Genomic DNA, 16,839 nt, shown 5'->3' on the forward strand with positions numbered 1-16,839 from the left:
TGAATCTGCACGGTCGTGGCGTGGTTGTTGGCTTCCACCACGCTCTCCATCCTCCTCTCCCCGCTGTCATCGACGAGACGTTTTCTCCCACAGGACCCCCGCTGACTGGAGGTTTTCTGCTTCTTGCACCATTCCCTGTAAACTCGAGACACACTGGTCTTTGAAAATCCCAGCCTGGTCACCGTTTCCGATATGCTGCAGCCGGCACGCCGGGCTCCCACTATCATACCTCGCTGAAACTCACTTAAATCTCGTGACTTCCCCATGTGCCAGCGTCAGTCCAACGGGGACTTTTGCGGAGCACCGCAGACACTATCACTTCCTCGCGAAAACAGCAGAGTCATGAGTAATGGTTCTTCTTCTGTGGTTTTTGGCACACTGGACTCAACAAAGGCTTATTGTCGCCCTCCCCGGCGATTTCTTTTCGACCAGAGACCTTTTTCACAGCAACCACTTCGATAGGAAATACTGAGCAGGTAAACAGGTTTAAAGAGAGAGTTAGGCACATTTATCTGCTATGGCATGTCAAGATGGCTGTGTCTGTTGATGTACCGCACAAAACTAGAATAATATTTTGTCTTTGTCTGTACTGTGTTTCAGTGAACGGTTTTTCTAGGTCTCTCTGGGCAAAAATGGAAGCCACCCATGCATATGAATATTTGTAGTATTTCTTTGGTTTTTTTTTAATAAGCTGCTCCTAAATTTTGAAGGAAAATAATATGTCAGCTTTGAGTCTGTATACTATGACACATGGACACACACACACACAGACTGTACTATACACATTATTTATTTTTTTAAGGAAAACCTCAAAAAGTGGGTTTGTGTTAACATTCATCCACCTGTGATTAAATTATTCATTCTAAAAGGCAATTTGGGGGTTTTCATTCCTGCTATGAGGCTTTGACAGCATTTTAATACTTCTGTGCATAGTAACCCTCACATTTAAATCATCATCATTCAATTTACAATTGCACACACACACACTCAGAAAGTAAAGTGTAATAAATCCTTGATCTAAAAATGATTTAGTTCCAACTCTGGCTTTATATAACTCCCTCCAGTTTCAGTGACCAGGCATTCCCAGCTGATGCTGGCATAGCAGGCAGAACAATCGTCAGTCCAGCTCTTTGTGTCAGTGGTGCCCACTTCAGTGGCACATTAGGATAGTCCAGAAGTGTGACCTGGGGATGTACAAGAGTAGTATGTAGAATATGATTATGTCAAGTGAAGGCAAGTAAAATTCAAGTTCACTGGCATACAGGCTTACTTTTGTGGCCGCAGATGTCTTTGGTGTTGTGAGCTGAAGTAGCTGTTTGGGCGGCCAGCCAAGCATGACAGCATAAACTGTATTGTTTTTGGCAGTGTACCTATACGAGAAGAGGAAACAGTGACTAGAGCAGCATCTTACAACACAAAATTACATGATGTTACTCAGAAGAAGGCTGCCTGGACTAGCTCATTAAGCTTGATGCCACTGTAGCCTATCTGTCCATTAACGAGCCGAAAATGGATTGACAGAGAGAAGAACAAAATCACAATCTCACCAGACAGTGACTGTGCTGTTCTCTGTCTGGACCTTCCACGGTTTGGTAGCATAGATGGCCTCCCCATTGATGTCCAACCAGGCACCAAGTCCCCTCAGTCTCTCCTCAAACACAGGGGCAATCATGCCATCTGCCATTGGCCCTACGTTCAGCAGGTAGTTACCACCCATTGCCACCACATACATCAAATCCTAAGGAAAGAGAGTCAGATTAAAAATCACCAAATAATTCATCATGAAATGATGACCTCTCACCTTTATGATGGAGGGCAGGTCCATGATTTCGCTTAGCTTCATGTTTCTTCGGTAGCCCCAGGAACGACTGTCAATGGACTGGCATTTCTCCCATTTATGGTTTGGAAGTTGACCAGGCGTGTACCTGTCAGCACAGTTGTAGTAGCCGCCATGTTTGCAATAGCAGCCCTTACCCCATCTGTCATTGGTAATCACCGCATCCTGAAGAAACACACAAGCCATTATACATTTGATAAAATGCTACCAAAGAATAAACTTAGGAATGAGTATATGAGGAATAGGCCCATATTATGGTAATAAATGTGCTCTCATGAAAACTCTTCCTGTAAGCACTCCCTAACCTTGACTGGGCTGTCATTGTAGAGCCAGGCCAGAAACTGGGTAGAGTTCCAGTAGGTATCTGGTGCTTCCCAGTCCCCATCAGACCATATGAGGTCGGGTTTGTACGTCATCACAAGGTCCACTAACTCTGGAAGAGCCTTAAGGGCAACGTAATTCTGTGTCTTGAATCCGGAGGCTTTGTCCAGCAAGTAAAGGGGATTGTACCAGTCATACAGAGAGTGGTAGAGACCCAAGTGCAGTGACCTGTTGGCAGAGAACTATGAGTGAATACACACATCAGGTAAGCCATATTTTTTAGCCTTTCTCATTCTGACTAATTTAAAAGCTATATGGGGGGTTCACTGTTACCTACATCCCATCATTTATCTGCACTACAGCCTTCTCACTGAGGATTGTTTTTTTCAAAGTATATTATATATATTATAATGAATGTATATGCAGCAGTCTCCTCACTTCTTCCTGATAGCTGCAGACACCTCTCCCACCAGGTCACGGTGGGGGCCCACATCCATTGAGTTCCAGTTCCAGTTGACTGCTGAGGGCCAGTTTGTAAATCCTTCATGGTGCTTGGTTGTAAATACCACATACCTGTAAATGCATAAACGTATAAAAGCCCTTACACGAGTGTCACAACGGTGATGGGATTTGTGCCTGGAGGAAACCGTGCCACACAGATTGTGGATGTGGTGATTATACAAGGAACTTGCAACAGCTCCAAAAGCAACGCGGAAACTACCTAAACAAGTTTGTCAACATTTTCATGGCACGAGATGAACATCAGGTGACACCAGGAAGAAAGTTAATGATCATACCTGGCCCCGGAGGCTTTGAATATATCTGCCCAGTTGTTCGGATCGAAGAACTCTGCGCGAAACTGGGGCGCAAAATCCGTATACTGAAAACCCGGCGGATAGTTTTTCCGCATGAACTCAACTTCGTCTGCGCGCTTCGCGGACTGCCACCAGTACCAGAACCACTCACTATACTGCCCGAAGCCAGGGACCGAGAAGACCCCCCAGTGTACGAAAATCCCGATCTTCGCCTCGTCGTACCACTGGGGCAGCGGTCTGGCATCCAGACTGGTCCAGTCGGCAGTGTAGCGCGCTATACATCCAGGTCCCAACATAAGAAGGGTCAACAAACAAACCGAAAGTGTAACGCATGTAGGTCGGTTGTAAAAAGCCATGATCCCTCCTGAGTTGGGCACTTGTCCTGTGCCGATTAAGAGGATCTTGGTACTTTTATGTAGTCAGACAGACGTGTCAGGTGACCTGCTTGTCTGTAACGTACGCATTACACCTGAATTATCTTACCGGAAGAGCAAACTATGTAGCCGCCCACTTTCGGTACATAAGGGAAATGGCTTGAATAAAATAAATTGTAAAGTCCATCCCAGTTAGATTTGACCGAGCATTTACTGATTTTGCGCAATTCAAGAAAAAAAAAACACCGAAAATATCATTTGAATTGATCTTTTTATGCATCGTATGGTACGTAAGTCTGTAAGTAGGTCATAAACCTGATTTCACCAACGACTGGCACAGATCTCTCGCTACTAAAAGTCTAAATAATCTTGTACGGGGCTTAACCACTAGAGGGGGCCAAAGGGCACGTTTTGTATCATCATATGGCAGGCAGATCTCCTGATGCAAATTGGGTGACAAGCAGCTCGGACATGTATGTGTAACAGCAGATTAGAAAGTATATACATGTAAAATAGCACATAAATACACAACACATTTATTGTGACAACACGTACAGTGGCCCCGTTATAACCTCCGTAAAGCTAGGAAAGATCTGTGTGAAATACAAATTTGACAGCCGCATTCTCTTTATGTACAGCACATATAGAGAAATTTGGACTTGGTCAGCCGTGCAAATATATATGCAGGAGAGTAAAAATCACATTCATGATAAAAAGAAATCCACTAAATAGAAATATTTGCTGCCAGGCAAATCAATTAAAGATAATATTCCTCACAGTCAGACAGACACAATTTGTAGTTGTAAATGAGTCAGTGGATAAGTTAATCTTACAGTAATAATTTAACATCAGTAACAGTATGGCAAGGATTAATTTGAACAGTAAAATGGTTCAAAGAACTAGTTTTCCTCTCCAAGTACGGTGGGCTAAAAATTCACAGTGTGTGACCTACATCAGGGCATACAGCCAGCTGCCTTTCCAGCATCTGTTTCTCAACCAAGTCCTCCACTCTGCCAACCTCCACCTCATCCACATCGTCCATAAAGCTGGACCAATCCGTACTCCCGTCTGCACGTTCCATGGGCTCCGGCTGGCTGGTGGGGTGAACAGGGGCGGAGTCATCATGAGTGGTGGTCACGCAGTTGCAGCTGTCACAAATGCCGAAGCGTCTGAGTCCTGGTGAAACGCTGGATCCAGTGAAGGTTCGCCTGCAGCTCTTACATGACACTGGCCAGTAGTGCCTGTGGACCTGTCAATGATCAACACAGTGAGAAAGACAGCATACTGTGAATCGTTAAATTATTCATAGGCGAAGCATAACAATGCAGGAACCAAAAGATTTACTGCTTTCATTATACTTCTTTCACTGAACACAAAAAACAAATGACAGTAACAGCACTCCGTCAAAGACTGAGAGCCAGCCATAATCAAAAGCAACCTTAGATTTTAGAGGCCCATGTATCACAACCAGCTTAAATGGCACAACAGAACAAAACCAGGCGAGTGAGTCCTTACACTGTGGGCATGGCTGCGAAGGTGCTCCTGTCTTGTAAACCTTTTGCCACACATGGGGCAGGGAAAGGGCCTCTCTCCTGTGTGGCAACGGATGTGCCTCTTCATGATTCCCTTCTGTTTGGCAGTGTATGGGCAGAATGGGCACTTGTGGAGTTTCACTGGCACTACCAAACCATCACCTGCAGGGGGAGGAAGAGCACAACTGTTGAGATATTCCTCAGTAGAGCGGCACTGCACAATGTGCATCATTACTCGTCTGCTAGAGGATGCATTGAATAACACATACCAAGTCTACAGAGAAATATATGCCCCCAGGAAATTTGAAGGGCCAAGATAAATGGTGCCAATTACCTGCGTCCTCTCCAAGCCAATCAGCCTGGATCTCCATGATAGATGATCCAACAAAGCCTAGACCTTCATCCATTCGGCCTCCTCCTGTGCTGCTACCTATTCCTTGGTTAAAGCGCTGCCCCGCTCTGTCCCCCACAGGACTGGGGCCCTCACTTCTAGCTAACATCTCCATCAGCTGCCTGGCATTAAAGGAAGGGCTGTATCCCAAGGGAGAGCGCTCAGTGGAGGGAGATGGACTTGGAGGAAGTAGTCTGCTATGATGAGGGTTATGAAGAGAGGGCCCAGGATATAAGGTCAGGTCTTTGGTGTCAGGGGACTCCATAAGTTCCTCATCTGGGTCATACTCTATCTTGGGGTTTACTAACTCTGGAGTTAAAGATGAAGAGGATGAGAGGTTAACCTGATCCATGTGTCCCTTCTGTCCTTCATTCCCAGATCCAAATTCTTCCCTTGAATGGCAGCCGCTGTCCATGTCTCGGCTAGTGCTTGGTGTTGTAGTAACAGGGTTAGACGAAGGAGTTCTGGCCGAGGTCACAGACTCCGGGCATAAACCCGACCCTCTATCCGCCTCTGCCACCTGTGAATGAGGCTCTGAGGCCTTTGTGCCGCTGGAGAGAGTCGCAGCAGGAGTTCCGCTGTCTGCAGGGCCCAGCCCTCTATCCTGTGCCTCGCTCTCCGTCTCTGTGTTCCTCTCCTCCTTGTTGCATATTTCCAAAGAGGAGCGGATGTATCCCTTACAGAAGTTTACCAAATCAGTCATCTGCAGGTAGCTGGCTGCCGACATCACCTCTATGACATTACCTCTGTTCAGGGCCAAGCGGCCGGAATAAAGGAAGTCCAAGATAATAGAGAAGGCATCGGCCGTCACAATGTCCAACGATGCTGTGCTGCAGCGCTGTCCGTTATCCTGAAAATAGATGTATTGAGAAATTCAACAATATAGGACTTAACTTCATTACAAATACAAATATTGCTGTTCACAGAACTGGGCCATAAGCCATATCTAGTTTTCCTCCCTTCATTTTTCATTGCTTTTGAATCTGGCTTATTTCAAAATTTCAACAGTCATCAGATTCATAAGAGGAAGAACAAAGATGTATTTTTGCAGCATACTGGATGCTCTGCTTTGACAGGATTCACACTGTTTATTTACGGAGGGCCCAAACTCCCACCATCTACTCATGGATGAGTCCTTTATTTATTATATTCTCCTTCACTGCTATCATAGAAAGTGATTTGCTTTTTTTTCCTTGTTTTAATTTCAGACTTATAGGTACTACGTAATCATTGTTAACACAGCAAATCATTACATTTGTTTCTAAATAAAAAGGTGAACACAAGTCCAACATCGCCCACATTTCCTAGAAAAAAAAAGTCTTGGAGAAGCACTGATATCAGCTGTTTTCACCTGTAGATAGTGGACGAGGAGAGCTCGGAAATACCCGCTCCCAGCAAATAACACATTCCGATGGGCTTTGAACACACGGCCTTCGACAAGGATGCTGCAGTCACAGAAGAAGTCCCGCTTTCGCTGCTCATTGAGCTCAAAGAGCAGTTTGGACAGGTAGCAGGGCATCTCCATGCCTACACCTCTGAGAGCCCTGACAGGGAAAGGGAAGACACAGAGACAGACAGAAGCATTTATGGGCGTGTCGACAAAAACAACAAACTAACAAGAGACTAAGAAGCAAGCCGACCTATAAGACACATTGAAATGTAAGAACACTACAATATAATCTCACCTGAATAAATAAGCGAGCGAACGTGACAAAATCTTTATACAAAGGTAAACATTAGCAAACCACTTCCGCCTCCTTCCTCCTCCTTTTCTTTTCTGCGAATTGTAATATCGACTTTTGTGCGCATACCGCCGCCTAGCGTAGCGGAGGATGTAGAACAGGCTCTGGTTTACATCAGTATAAAAAAAAACTATATTCTATTTCTGGATTTATTATTGGATTCGATTATACAGTGTTTAACTTCCACTTGTACATTAAAAAAGGCATATTAAACAGACTTGCTAAAACTGTCACCTGTCTCACTTGCTTTTTTTCCACTTCAAAGCCAAATAGTCAGTTAGCAGTTAAAATGTATATAGGTTATAATACAGGTTCTTTTTCAACATTGGGGAAGGATCACATGTCAACCAGGGAGTGTAAAGGTCCTCTATAGGAAATTGTGAGCATCAAACCCTTGAGTTTCTTGAATTTTGGTGATTTTCTTAATGCACCTATCTGTACCTATTCTGCATCAATTTATTTTCCTTATTTATGTTAAGAAAAAAAAGGCTATAGTTAAAAATATAATGGGACATAATGCTCTCAGGCAACCATTTTGTCAAAATAAAAGTCTGCTACTTTAATGTATTTACTGAGGAGGACAAATGCACACATTCCAAAGATTGAGGGGTACACTTCCTCTACATCTTCCCCAGAATCTATGCCTGTCCAAGTTTCTTAATCCCCCGTAGATGCATAATGGCAATGATATGTTTTCTTCACTTTAACTTCTAAGAGTTATGTCTGCCTTTCTCCATTGCAGACACTTCAGTGATGATGACAATGATGATGATGGTGAGGTTGTGGGGAAGAACCTCAAAGTGTCACCCTCCTTCTCATACCAAGTCCAGCATGCCGCTGCGCAACCGCAGGCGGCTTGTGCCTGCCCACGTTGTCTGCTCAAGAATACTTGTTTATTTGTCTTTGATTTCGGAGAGAAAATAATTCCTTTTTTTTATTTTCGGACATGGCAAGAGTAAACAAGTAGTTCCTTCAGCACTGCGCCGCACCCTCTCAGCACAATCCACAGCTCTTAGAAGTGTTTTTACACTGATGGATGCCGACCAAGTGACTTATTTGTTTCAGATATTTTCCCATGGCAAACAGGACAAATACAAAGGCTTCGTGGTGGCCTGGCGAAACCGCAGGGTAGGCGTACATGAGCCTCCATACTCACCCTCTTTTGAAAATGAAATTTATAGCGCCTCATAAAATCTCTATTCACGCTTATAAGCACTAAATATAAACTAGTATAAACCAGCAGGGTTTGACTCAGGCCTTGTAAACTTGACCTGATGCAGCGTTGTGTCCGGCTGACGGCAGGCCACCCGTCGGTTGACCCAGCTGCCCAGCCTTAACACGAGTCTATCCCAAAGCGAAGCTGAACTCTGAGGTAGTTCTGGTTTCTGACCTTCTTCTTGCTTTGACTCAGGGAAACACAAGGCCTTTGTTTTGGTCTTTTGTTGACATATGGGCAGGAAACTCCCTCTCCACAGACGTTTCACAGCCAAGCAATCACACTGGAGTTTGTACAATACTGCCCTATCTGTGTGGCAGTTTGATGCTAGTTTACACCCAGCATACCCTCAGGCACAAATAATACTTTTGATTTATGACTTGGTTTTTGCTTACGCCTGTGATTACGATGCCATATGATTTACTGATGGAAGCCCAGTCTAAAAAGTAAATAAATGTAGCGATGACTGTTATGTAAGGCTGCATCCAGATTTGGGACCTCACTCATTGTGTGTGTTAGCCACTATGAGACCCACGGCTGGCACAGAGGGCTCCAGCAGCACCCCTCTGGGTCCCTGCGGTCTGCGCCTCAGCACATAACAGCCACTTAGGCCGGCATTTTCCCAGGCTGAGACAACACACCACGGTGGCAGCGCGAGCCACAGAGAGGGCCTGATTAAAGAGTAGGGACAATGGAGGGAGAGAGACCGTGGTGGCATTTTCCATCTCCGCCGCTGTCTCCTGGGGGGACCAAGTATGTGCCGTGAAACGTTTGAATTATCCCAGAATCTCTGGAATTCAGACAGAGGCACCGCGGAGAGGACCCTCGACCGGGGATCAAAGAGCTTTGAGAAGAGTGTGGTGGACTGGTGGTGAAGTTGAGTACATAGGGGAGTGTGTGTGTATATGTGTGTGAGCATGGTTGTGTGTTTCAGCAAACTGACTTGAAACAGATAAAGACGCTGTTTGAATTTGAATCATTTTTTTTTTCCTTTTATGGCTACACGTCTATAGATGTTTTCACAAAAAAACATGTTTGACTTCTGAGGAGGCTGTGAACATTGAGCAATGAAATACAGGCGTGTGTGTGAGAGAGAGTGTGTTCTGCTGTCTTTTTATCACCCATGCGATCAGATAATGCAATCACAGCCAATCATTGGGAGTCTAAGAGAGCGGGCGCCCCTCTTAAGTTTGGAGACGCCGCTCTCTTCTGTGGTGGCAGAGGAAAAGGAAGAGAAAAGCGAGAGGGGGAAACCTCGTCCCTCTTATTCTGTCTATCTCTCTCTGTAATTATCACTTAATGTTCTTCGGTGATCTGGAGACGTCTGTCTCTCGCTGTTCTTTCTTCCATCGCTGGAGAGGAAATGTATCACAGTCTGAAATAAATCTGCCAGCCTTTTTATTATTGTATATTTAGCACCAGAACAGAGTAGTAAATGGAGCCGTCCCAGACCACAAGCTTCCGGTAGCACAGGGCCTCAGCGCTGGCTGGCTGTCTCTGCCACAGCCAAGTCCAAAGATCAAAGCCTGCTGTACTATATACAGTTAGCTAGTCATCCTCAAGCGCTGAAGTTTTCATGTCTGAGAAAGACAGTGTGTGTGTTTGTGCATGAGCTCCATGCAGAGTGTATAGAATTAGTTCACTACACAAGTATGCCTTTCAGCGAGCCAGTTTTGCATGAACATCTGTTGGGTGTACTTTTCTGAATTTGTGTAAAACCTTTCGTGTCTATCTACGTCCATATAGCTCTGCTGTGAGTCAAGCTTTGTCATGGCATTGTTGTGTGTTTGTTTGATGTAAAAAATGACTGCGCCTGCGTTTACAGAGAAAAAAGCTGCCTGCAATTGTCTCTTGGCTGCCTGCAATTGTCTCTTGGCATTCAGTGAGCACTGATAGTAACATCTACAATCTGATCTATCTGTAAGTCAGTTGCGGGCAGATACAAGGAGACCTAATAAAATCAACTAAACTCATCTACTTGTGATTTGATTCAAGAATTGAAAAGATCAAGCAAGAAATTAAACAGACAAATGACTTACAAAATTGTGTAACGTGGAAGTAAATTTATGATGAGAGAGCTGGTCAGTTATGACCCACCACAAGTGAGCAGCGAGGTTGTTAAATAAAATCCAGTTTATAATTCATCCATACATAAGAAAAGGACCCAAAGGATCCAAAAATTTGAAGAGATATCTCGGCCTCTTCATCACGTCTTCCCTCCAACATGCGGTACAGACTGTGCTGAGCTGATCCAGTTGATTAGTTTTAATGAGCAACACAGACTTCGCTTGGCGAGGGCAAAACAAGAACACAGGCAGACTCAGTGCATCTCTTAATTTTTAATCATAAAAGCATCAGGACCATTAAAAAGTGGTAGCAGCACTCACTGGACATGAGAATAATGCCAGGCTCATCTGTGCTTACATAAAAATGTTGCTTTCTTTTCCTGCACACTTAGTGTAATCCCCTTCTGGGAACTCCAAAAATTACCCAGCAGTGCGGCGGCGGCAAGTTTTAATGTTGGTTTTTAGGAGCTTATGCACGCTCTTCAGGGCTGCCGTCGGAGCGAGGTGTCGGCTGGATGCCTCCCTGATAAGGTCGTAATCTGAGGTGTAAAGTTATAAGAGGGATTTGGGAAAGTGAGGGGCTGTCAGTGAGCAGCAGACAAGCAGAGGAGAGTAAAACGGGTGGAGAGATGGAGCACCAGCTCTTCTGAACCAACCTGTTGTCTAATTAACCCAAATCTGTGAATCTCCTTGTTGTGTACACTTCTTTTTCAGAGCTTGCACACACTTGAATGCTTTTTTTTTTTAAGGCACTGAAAAAATAGAAAGCTGACAGAAGAATTAAGGATCACATGACTCTGTGCAATAAAATTTAGTCTCCTCCATAAACTTGAATGATAGTCAGCTTCCCAGTCAAAATGCTTGAGCAAAACTAGTTTTACAGTGGCTAATATTAGCTGGGTCTTAAGCTCCCCGAGCCACCAAATCAGACACAGTCGCATGCATGACTGAGGGGACACAGCGGATAAGCCCTGAACTCTTTCATTTTTCACTTTCCCCTTTTCTTCCTCCTCCTCCTCCTCCTTCTCTGCGGCTACAAAAGATTGCGTCCTATGTGTGATGTGGCGGACGAGTGCAGTCAGAATGAACTGATTACGGACGAGGGCCGGCATGCCTTTAAGTCATGGCACCGAACGACATTCTTTAAGCACTTAAAAATAGTAACAGTTTGCTTTTTTTTCAGGTTTGTTTTTCTCATTGGAGGACTTTGGGGCATCCTCTTTTGGCTTTTTTAGAGCCTGGAATCATAACCAGATTCTTTTTTTTTCTCTCCTGCCCCCTCCTCTTTTCTTTCTTTTTGTTATTGGAAGTTTATTTAATCTTGTGAAGAAAATTGGCTTAGCGTGGGAAAGGGAGAATTCTTTTGGGGATGGTTCTTGTTGATTTAAAGTTGTGTGCATTGTTTTTTTTTTTTTGTTTGTTTTGTTTTTTTTTCTTGTTGTTTTATTTTTCCAGCAGAGGAAGAAAAAGTGCCAGCCTGTGCCAAAACCTCATGAAGTATAGATAAAAAGGGGCTGAATGAGAGGGAGGCCGCAACACCACGACAAAGATATGGGCTGTCCAAGCAAAGAGCTTTACAAATGACGATCTCCAGGGGAAAAAGTGGGGGGAGACAAAATAAGGGAGGATGGGAGGAAAAGAAGAGAAACAAATGTGGATGGATTGGTGGGAGGAGGAGGAAGATGGGTATTGGGGGGAAATAACGCAGAGCAGTGGGGAGGGAGTCGAGAGGAGGAGATGAGAGGGGAAACATTCCCCCTTGCCCACATTAAAGACATAAAAAAGAAAACAAACAGAAAAACATGTCTGACATAAAGAGGCTGGTTTCCGCGGCGACAGCACAATGGCTGCCTGTGGCTCTAGGGGCCCTCGCCGTCCCGTCTGGGGCCCGGCACCAGCGAAAGTCACCACAGTCACAGGGCCAATCAGCATGTGTGTGTGTGTGTGTGTGTGTGTGTGTGTGTGTGTGTGAAACATGGTGAATGTCATCACGAGCCGAGTACTGTGGGAACCGCCATGAAAGGGACCCCACTCGGAAGCCACAAAAGTTCCTTTCTGCTTCTTCTTTTCGGCTTTTAGCCTCTTTATTTATCTGTGTGTAGGGGAGTCGGATGAGGAGGGAGGACTCTCTCTCTCTCTTTCTCTCTCTCTCCCTCTCTCTCCCTCTCTCTCTGTCTCTTGCCCTCTGAGAGACGGCCCTCCTGCCTTCTTGACACCTCTAATCAGAGCAGCCACTGTCTCAAATGTATATACTGACTGTGTCTAACTCCATTTCTCTGGAGCTTTATTCACACCTCATATCAGCTCAATCAGATCTTTAAAAACACAGTGCAGCTCTTTGGAATCACCCTAAAGGAACAAACCTGGCGTTCCCAGGAATGCCTCATATATCCAGGTTATTCCGAGTGAATCATGGAGACAGCCAGACAGGCGGTGCCACAGGTCCCAGGCTTATGTGTCTGAAGGGCAGATAATTCCCTCATGGGTCCAGTCTGGACAGTGCCAAGCTACTCCTGTGCCAGTTCCCATGCCAATCCAATCTTGACCCCTGCAACTGAGTGCCCAGACTTAGGCTGAATACTATAAAGGACTCATACCAATAAGGAATCAACTGATTTTTTTTTTCCTTGGGTTGTGTGCATCAATAGCACTTGCATACAGCAGGGCAACATGCAGGGCTTTTTGACCACAGTTGGCCTTTCATACATTCTCTGCAGGCGCTCTAGACAGTGAACAAACATTTAATTTTGACTATGTGATTACATCTAAAGAATTTTTTGGGTACCTCATTCGTGCCAATCAGTGGCTTGTTGAGATCTTTTTAACGGAGTGGCCCAAGTGAAGTGCTGACATAGGCAGGACTGACCTGATGTCAGAATGGGATACCTGCCTCAGTTAGTCATATTACAGTATCTTATTGTTTCACACCTGTATTAGATTTTGTTTTTTAACGTTACATTCATTTGGCTGACACTTTCATCGTGACTTACAATGAATGCATTTAAAAGATAAATAGTCCTACCAATCACAACAGTGGAGCTGTAAATGCAATGTAAAGCTTCCACTGTTTATTCTTTAGGTCATCCAAAAGAAACTGTACCTCCTAAAATATTTCTTTAAGAATGACGCCAATGTCATTCCTCTTAACATCTCTTTTCCTCTTATAAATAAATTTCTATGAGCAAGTAAAACCTTAGCAATTTTAAAAACCATGATTATAAAGTGCTTCAAACAAACAAATAAACTACCATAAAAAGCATTTGAACAGATATTTGAATCAAAGATTTCAAAAGAGCTTTTCAAATTTGTGGCAAGGCACAAATTCTCATGTACTTGCACATTGTTGCCATCCAGTGAAAACCATGCGTTTTTATAAAAAGTGAGGGATTGTGATGTACTTTGTGTGTTGAGAAACTTTTCATACTGTTGAGACAAACCAACCAGAAGTTATTTTTAAAATGCAAAGAAAAACGGTTGTTTTTCTTATTTTAATTAAAACATGACCTATTTTGGAGATGCACATGAGAGTCAAACAAACAGATTAGTTTCCACTTATTTGTTCAAAATTTCTATTTAATATATTTTAATTGATTAATGAGGAAGGAAATGCACGTGACACACTGTTATGGATAGACACAATGGATTTTAGTGAGTAACACTGAATGTAAAAATCAATCCTACAATCGTTTTTTTTTCCCTTTAACAATAATTACTTAAAATAGGACTACAGTGACTACAAAACAAATCACAAACGCAGCAGGGAATGTAGGAAATAAAAGTGTAATGTCTGTGTATGCCTCTAAATCATACCAAATATTACAAATTCACTTTCTACAAGTTCTTAAAAAGTCATGTTTTGCTCTACTCTGGGCTATTTTAAGCTGCGTTTCCCATCTCGTCTGTCCATGATATATAAAGCCAGTTATGTTACTAAAGATAAAACATCGTCTGTGTGTCACAGATGACTCCAGTGAGTTCAGAACCACTCTGGCACTCGTATATGTGATACTGTCATCACTTCTGTTGCGTTTTGATGTTTAGTGGTTTGCTATGAGTTTTGTTTCTCAACAGGTTAAAAACTTTTTATTGTCTTTTAAAATGTTGCTGAAAGTTGGTTTTCTGTTTCTTTAAAAGCAGAGTGCAAATAATCAAAGTCAGCCATGCAGTGAGAAATATCTGATCAGTTACTCAGTTTGACATGAACGCAGAGAAAAAAAGTTCCAAACAAAATATCCTGCTGAGCTGGTTCCATGTCACAGACTTTTAAACAATAGCAATAGTCATGCTTCAGAAATAATAATTGCAGCTTAGTGTTTGTGCATTATAAATTGTGGGTATCCAATGTCCACATTCGTGTGAAGGAGTTGTGTGCGTGTGCATGTGTCTGCTTGTATGAATCAGTTCATGGCCCGTATGTGTGTGTGTGTGTGTAAAGTATGAGCTTGTTAATTTCAATAAAGGACGCTGCCTTTGTTGTGGTTTGGTGGTATGGGAGGGAGAGGACTTTAAGTGGCAGACCAAGATCGCCAGAAATCTCCCAGAATTCCATCCCGCCATCCAGTGCCAGTTCTCCCTCTCTGTCTTATGTTTGTCTCCATCACCCTCCCATCACATCCCCCACCATGAAACTATTTTCATAATTAACTTAGTTATTTGTTCATTTGTCTTCTTAATTACTTTCCACTTTGTGCGTGTTTTTCATGCAGCTTGCCTCATCCTGGAACAACTGGGAGCTAGGGCTAAAATGGACGGGTGAAACCAGAATGATTCAATTTAAAAGCAAAAAGAATGGTGATGGAGAGAAGAAAGTTGTTCTTTGAAGGGGAGGGTGGCTTGGTGGGTGATAAAAATAACAACACAAACTGAAGCCTGACTTCATAGATGTCCCTTTTCTTTCAAACTCTTTCTTCCCTGTTTTCTGAAGCTGAAATTAGATCCAGATCTGAATTAAGAAATGATTGGTAATGAAAGGATATCTAGAGGGGCGTTTGTTGGAGGGAGGGAGGGTGGAGGGGAGAGAGAAGAGGGATTTCTCTTCTCTGTTAGTCCTGACTCATACTCACCACACTATAATCCCCCCTGGTGATGGTCATACTGATTACTGACACTTGGGTATTACAAACACACGCACATGCGCATGTTTTAAGTTAGTTTGTTTCTTTACATGTTTGATATTATAAAAAGCAGGCAGGCTGGCAGGCAGGGCTCAGTTAAACCTAATGCCAGTGAGATAACAGAAAAACAAGGCTGCTGAAAAGCAGCATCTTTGAAAAGACAAGGAAAGACAAACATATGGAGTAAAATATATAAATAAATAAATGAAAACACACCTGATCTTACAAAACACTCACTACAGGACCAAACTGAGTACAAAAAAGGACTCTTGTTCAAAAACATGCACAGAGATTTCACACTCATGCATTGTAGTGTGTTTAAACACACCCTTCCAGTCTGCCAGGCAGGAAGAGACACACTCAGCTGGGCATTGTGTGGAAGGGGGGCATGCCACTTGGCCTCTCTCTGTCTTTCAAACACACATGCACACTCATACAACAACAGGCGCCTGGGCTTCATGTTTCCATGGCAATCTGTACTAGCAATCTTCCCACGGTGGTAGCGGAACACGCTGCTAAGTGCTGCAAGTGCGAGCGCGTGTGTGTTTGCATGAGCATGTGTGTGTGTGAGAGAGAGAGAGCATACAGAGACTGCTATCTTGTCCAGTGAAGAACCCAGATGTTCAGACCCTCACTTGGTTCGTTCCTCTCTTGACCCCTCAGCACTTGCATTCATCTCGGCACACACACACACACACACACACACACACATGCAAGTCAGATTTTAAAATGTTTGGAAGAAGTTTAAAACTCTGCATGTGAGAACTGATCTCACATTCTCGATTAACAGGACTTTTTGATTTCAGAAAAAATCTGTCAAATCTGTGCAAACAACCGTTGCATGGCTGGTAAATTCTGTGAATTCCAGCCACAAGTAATTAAGCTAATGTTAGTTAGCTAGCTGAAAATGTTACGGAGAATCAGTTTAAATAATTTGGTAAAATTACGCTAAAACTAACTGAAAGTAACTCCAGTTCCAGTTATAGCTAGCTAAAAGCAGTTAAGGCATAAACAAGTAAAAGATTAAGTGCTCAGTTTGCTAGCTAAAAACAACTGATAATAGATTAAAACGTCCAGTCCAGTTTTAGTTTCTGCAACTTCAAGCATTATAAGTAATAGTAAAACTCATAGATTGACAGTTCTATATTGTGAAAAAAATATATAACAATCATCCTATTCTAACAATTAAATTAAGTTAAATTAATTTGATTAATATAATTAAATACATCTAAGCTGATCTTACAGGGCTCTGGGTAATTTAATACCTGGCTGGTTGAGAATTACCAGTATAAATGATTTTACACCTTTGTAAGCATCATAAAAGCTTTTTAAGGATAAAGGGAAAGATATTCAGATTTTCCTTTATATTTGCTGGTCAATGACAACTTCATTGTCACTGTTGTAGTGTTTTCTCTCTAGGGGTTTTCTCCA

The 16,839-nt window shown here is 43.1% G+C and overlaps 2 protein-coding genes across 3 annotated transcripts; both read right to left on the minus strand.

Annotated features, from left to right (window-relative positions):
* Positions 1-772: 772 nt before the first annotated feature.
* On the minus strand, positions 773-3,463 carry LOC124074554 (tissue alpha-L-fucosidase-like). Its single transcript, XM_046417588.1, has 7 exons — positions 2,956-3,463; positions 2,597-2,731; positions 2,143-2,386; positions 1,802-2,002; positions 1,548-1,738; positions 1,271-1,370; positions 773-1,184 (listed from the first exon to the last, which is right to left on the minus strand). Exons 1-7 carry the CDS (start codon positions 3,327-3,329, stop codon positions 1,047-1,049), a joined length of 1,383 nt encoding a protein of 460 aa, XP_046273544.1. The 5' UTR covers positions 3,330-3,463; the 3' UTR covers positions 773-1,046.
* Positions 3,464-3,860: 397 nt separating this feature from the next.
* zbtb8b (zinc finger and BTB domain containing 8B) lies at positions 3,861-7,080 on the minus strand. Of its 2 annotated transcripts, none has more exons than XM_046417586.1 (5): positions 6,956-7,080; positions 6,622-6,814; positions 5,214-6,120; positions 4,863-5,041; positions 3,861-4,596 (listed from the first exon to the last, which is right to left on the minus strand). In XM_046417586.1, the coding sequence occupies exons 2-5, from the start codon at positions 6,793-6,795 to the stop codon at positions 4,282-4,284; spliced, it is 1,575 nt and encodes a 524-aa protein (XP_046273542.1). In that variant the 5' UTR covers positions 6,796-6,814; positions 6,956-7,080; the 3' UTR covers positions 3,861-4,281. The 2 variants fall into 2 exon arrangements, with proteins under 2 accessions (XP_046273542.1, XP_046273543.1); XM_046417587.1 differs by having other exon boundaries at positions 4,336-4,631; positions 6,956-7,040.
* Positions 7,081-16,839: the final 9,759 nt, after the last annotated feature.

Source organism: Scatophagus argus, chromosome 17 (genome assembly GCF_020382885.2).
Source record: "Scatophagus argus isolate fScaArg1 chromosome 17, fScaArg1.pri, whole genome shotgun sequence".
Lineage (NCBI taxonomy): Eukaryota > Metazoa > Chordata > Actinopteri > Scatophagidae > Scatophagus > Scatophagus argus.

Bases quoted from the DNA above. Each gene is read 5' to 3' on its own strand.
- LOC124074554 (XM_046417588.1), bottom strand. From the start codon at position 3,329: ATGGCTTTTTACAACCGACCTACATGCGTTACACTTTCGGTTTGTTTG. The intron at 2,732-2,955 runs GTATGATCATTA...ATGCATTTACAG, and splicing joins TTCAAAGCCTCCGGGGCCAG to GTATGTGGTATTTACAACCA. The intron at 2,387-2,596 runs GTGAGGAGACTG...CTCTGCCAACAG, and splicing joins TCTGCAGCTATCAGGAAGAA to GTCACTGCACTTGGGTCTCT.
- zbtb8b (XM_046417586.1), bottom strand. From the start codon at position 6,795: ATGGAGATGCCCTGCTACCTGTCCAAACTGCTCTTTGAGCTCAATGAG. The intron at 5,042-5,213 runs GTAATTGGCACC...CTCCCCCTGCAG, and splicing joins TTGGCTTGGAGAGGACGCAG to GTGATGGTTTGGTAGTGCCA. The intron at 4,597-4,862 runs GTAAGGACTCAC...GATCATTGACAG, and splicing joins TTCGCAGCCATGCCCACAGT to GTCCACAGGCACTACTGGCC.